Raw genomic sequence first — 2061 nt, 5'->3', positions numbered from 1 at the left:
AATCTATTATCTTAATTTAAAAATAACTAATGATATATTTTTTTTTCTAAAATACCAATATAACTTCAGATCCCATAAGCAGAAAGCAGATTTATTACCGAGAGCTTTGTCAACATATGAGTATGTGATTGTGACGCAGAAATCTTGGAAAAGTCATCCCCTGCCCTTGCATTAATTAATCCAGGTCCATATCTATAACTTTAAGATAGGAGTGGTTCGTTTTCGNTTTATAAATCTATTATCTTAATTTAAAAATAACTAATGATATATTTTTTTTTCTAAAATACCAATATAACTTCAGATCCCATATTTTATAAGCAGATTTATTACCGAGAGCTTTGTCAACATATGAGTATGTGATTGTGACGCAGAAATCTTGGAAAAGTCATCCCCTGCCCTTGCATTAATTAATCCAGGTCCATATCTATAACTTTAAGATAGGAGTAAATTATGGTTCGTTTTCGTTGACCATTTACCACTGAATTGCAAAGAGAGAGACTGCCTGACCTGTCCCCCTAGTAAATGAATTAAATAAATATAATTTAAAATTTAAATTATTATTATTATAAAATAAGAAAACTTAAAGAAAAGAATGCTTTTCAATAAAAAAATTTAGTCATGATATCATAGATAAAATGATTAGAAAAAGCTTTTAAGACAAGAATTAGTAATCAGTTATTGTTAAAGTGGGGTATTTACATTTAAAAGTTCAAAAAAAAAATCGAATATTTCACCCTAGAAATATGCAAACTAACAAAGTGGTGGCGGTGGCCCTTTGCTGAGTAATTCTGATCAAAGTGGAGTACTGATTGAGTGACTGTACTGTCTGTAGTACAACAAACAAACGTTTTAATTTTTATTTTTTAAAAAGAGGTAGTTGGCAGTACAACACAACAACGTTGTACTATCTCACACGCAGAGATGTTAATTTGTTTTTGGTAAAACGAAAACAATTCAAATTCTCTTGCAATGCCAAACACACATTGGTAATTACCAGAATTTCGTTCATCTCATCTTGATTCTGTTCTTGCTCCATTTCAGGTACCTAAGTTTCCGAGATTCTCACGCTTCTCGTCTCGTCTCTTTTTCTTAGTTAGAACATGCAAGACAGCTCAACGTAATTGCATAATTCAATTACAATTCACCGAGGGAAGAACACAATTCTTGCCAATTACACTCAAGAGTTCATTGTTCTTCTTTTGAAAATTCTGCTTTTTTCCACCTCCAGCTGGAAATTCAGGTAATAAGATTAACATTTGGAAATTTTTTTCAGCACTAATTACGTTAAGTATAGCATTAAAAATCTTGCTTTTTTTTTTCATCGTAGAATCAGATTCTCAAATTCCTCTGTATTCTTATCATCTGATTGGTTTACATGATTATCCTTCTCATATATTATGTTTCCCTATTCTGTTTCCCTTGCTGCTGGAATCACCAAGAGCTGAAGATTTGTCGAATCCAATGAATAATATAAACAATGAAGAACTCAAAGAAGCAGAGAATTCCAACAGAGAGGACCTTGAAGAGGCTTCCATTGAGCCTGAGGATGTGGCTAAGATAGTTCCATGGACGAGGCAAATCACAATCCGCGGACTAGTAGCTAGTATATTGATTGGAATCATTTATAGTGTGATAGCAATGAAGCTGAACCTGACAACTGGATTAGTCCCCAATCTTAATGTTTCAGCTGCACTACTTGGCTTTGTGTTCATTAGGACTTGGACTAAGCTCCTTTCCAAAGCCAATATTGTTTCAACACCTTTCACTAGGCAGGAGAATACCGTAATCCAGACATGTTCAGTGGCGTGCTACACACTTGCAGTTGGAGGTCATTGTTTAACTGTTTTAGGAATATTCTCTGCTGTTTACTGTTTAGATTAACCCCTAATTAAAGCTTGTTTCCGTGTAAATGATGGTGTTTCTCAACTCTCTTATGTGTGATGTGTATAAATTTGTGTAACTGCAGGTGGTTTTAGTTCCAATCTCTTGGCCTTGAATCGGAAGACATACGAGCTAGCAGGGGTTGATACATATGGAAATAGTCCTACTAGCATCAAGGAT

At 34.0% G+C, this 2061-nt stretch overlaps 1 protein-coding gene across 2 annotated transcripts; it reads left to right on the top strand.

Annotated features, from left to right (window-relative positions):
• Nucleotides 808–2061, top strand: LOC107605857 (metal-nicotianamine transporter YSL3; the record flags this gene model as incomplete). Of its 2 annotated transcripts, none has more annotated exon segments than XM_016307786.2 (4): nucleotides 808–938; nucleotides 1042–1240; nucleotides 1440–1828; nucleotides 1967–2061. In XM_016307786.2, coding segments are annotated over 2 exon segments (462 nt in total), but the record flags the coding sequence as incomplete, so codon positions are not given.

This window comes from Arachis ipaensis, chromosome B07 (genome assembly GCF_000816755.2).
Source record: "Arachis ipaensis cultivar K30076 chromosome B07, Araip1.1, whole genome shotgun sequence".
Lineage (NCBI taxonomy): Eukaryota > Viridiplantae > Streptophyta > Magnoliopsida > Fabales > Fabaceae > Arachis > Arachis ipaensis.
This window is presented reverse-complemented; position numbering and strand designations above follow the sequence as displayed.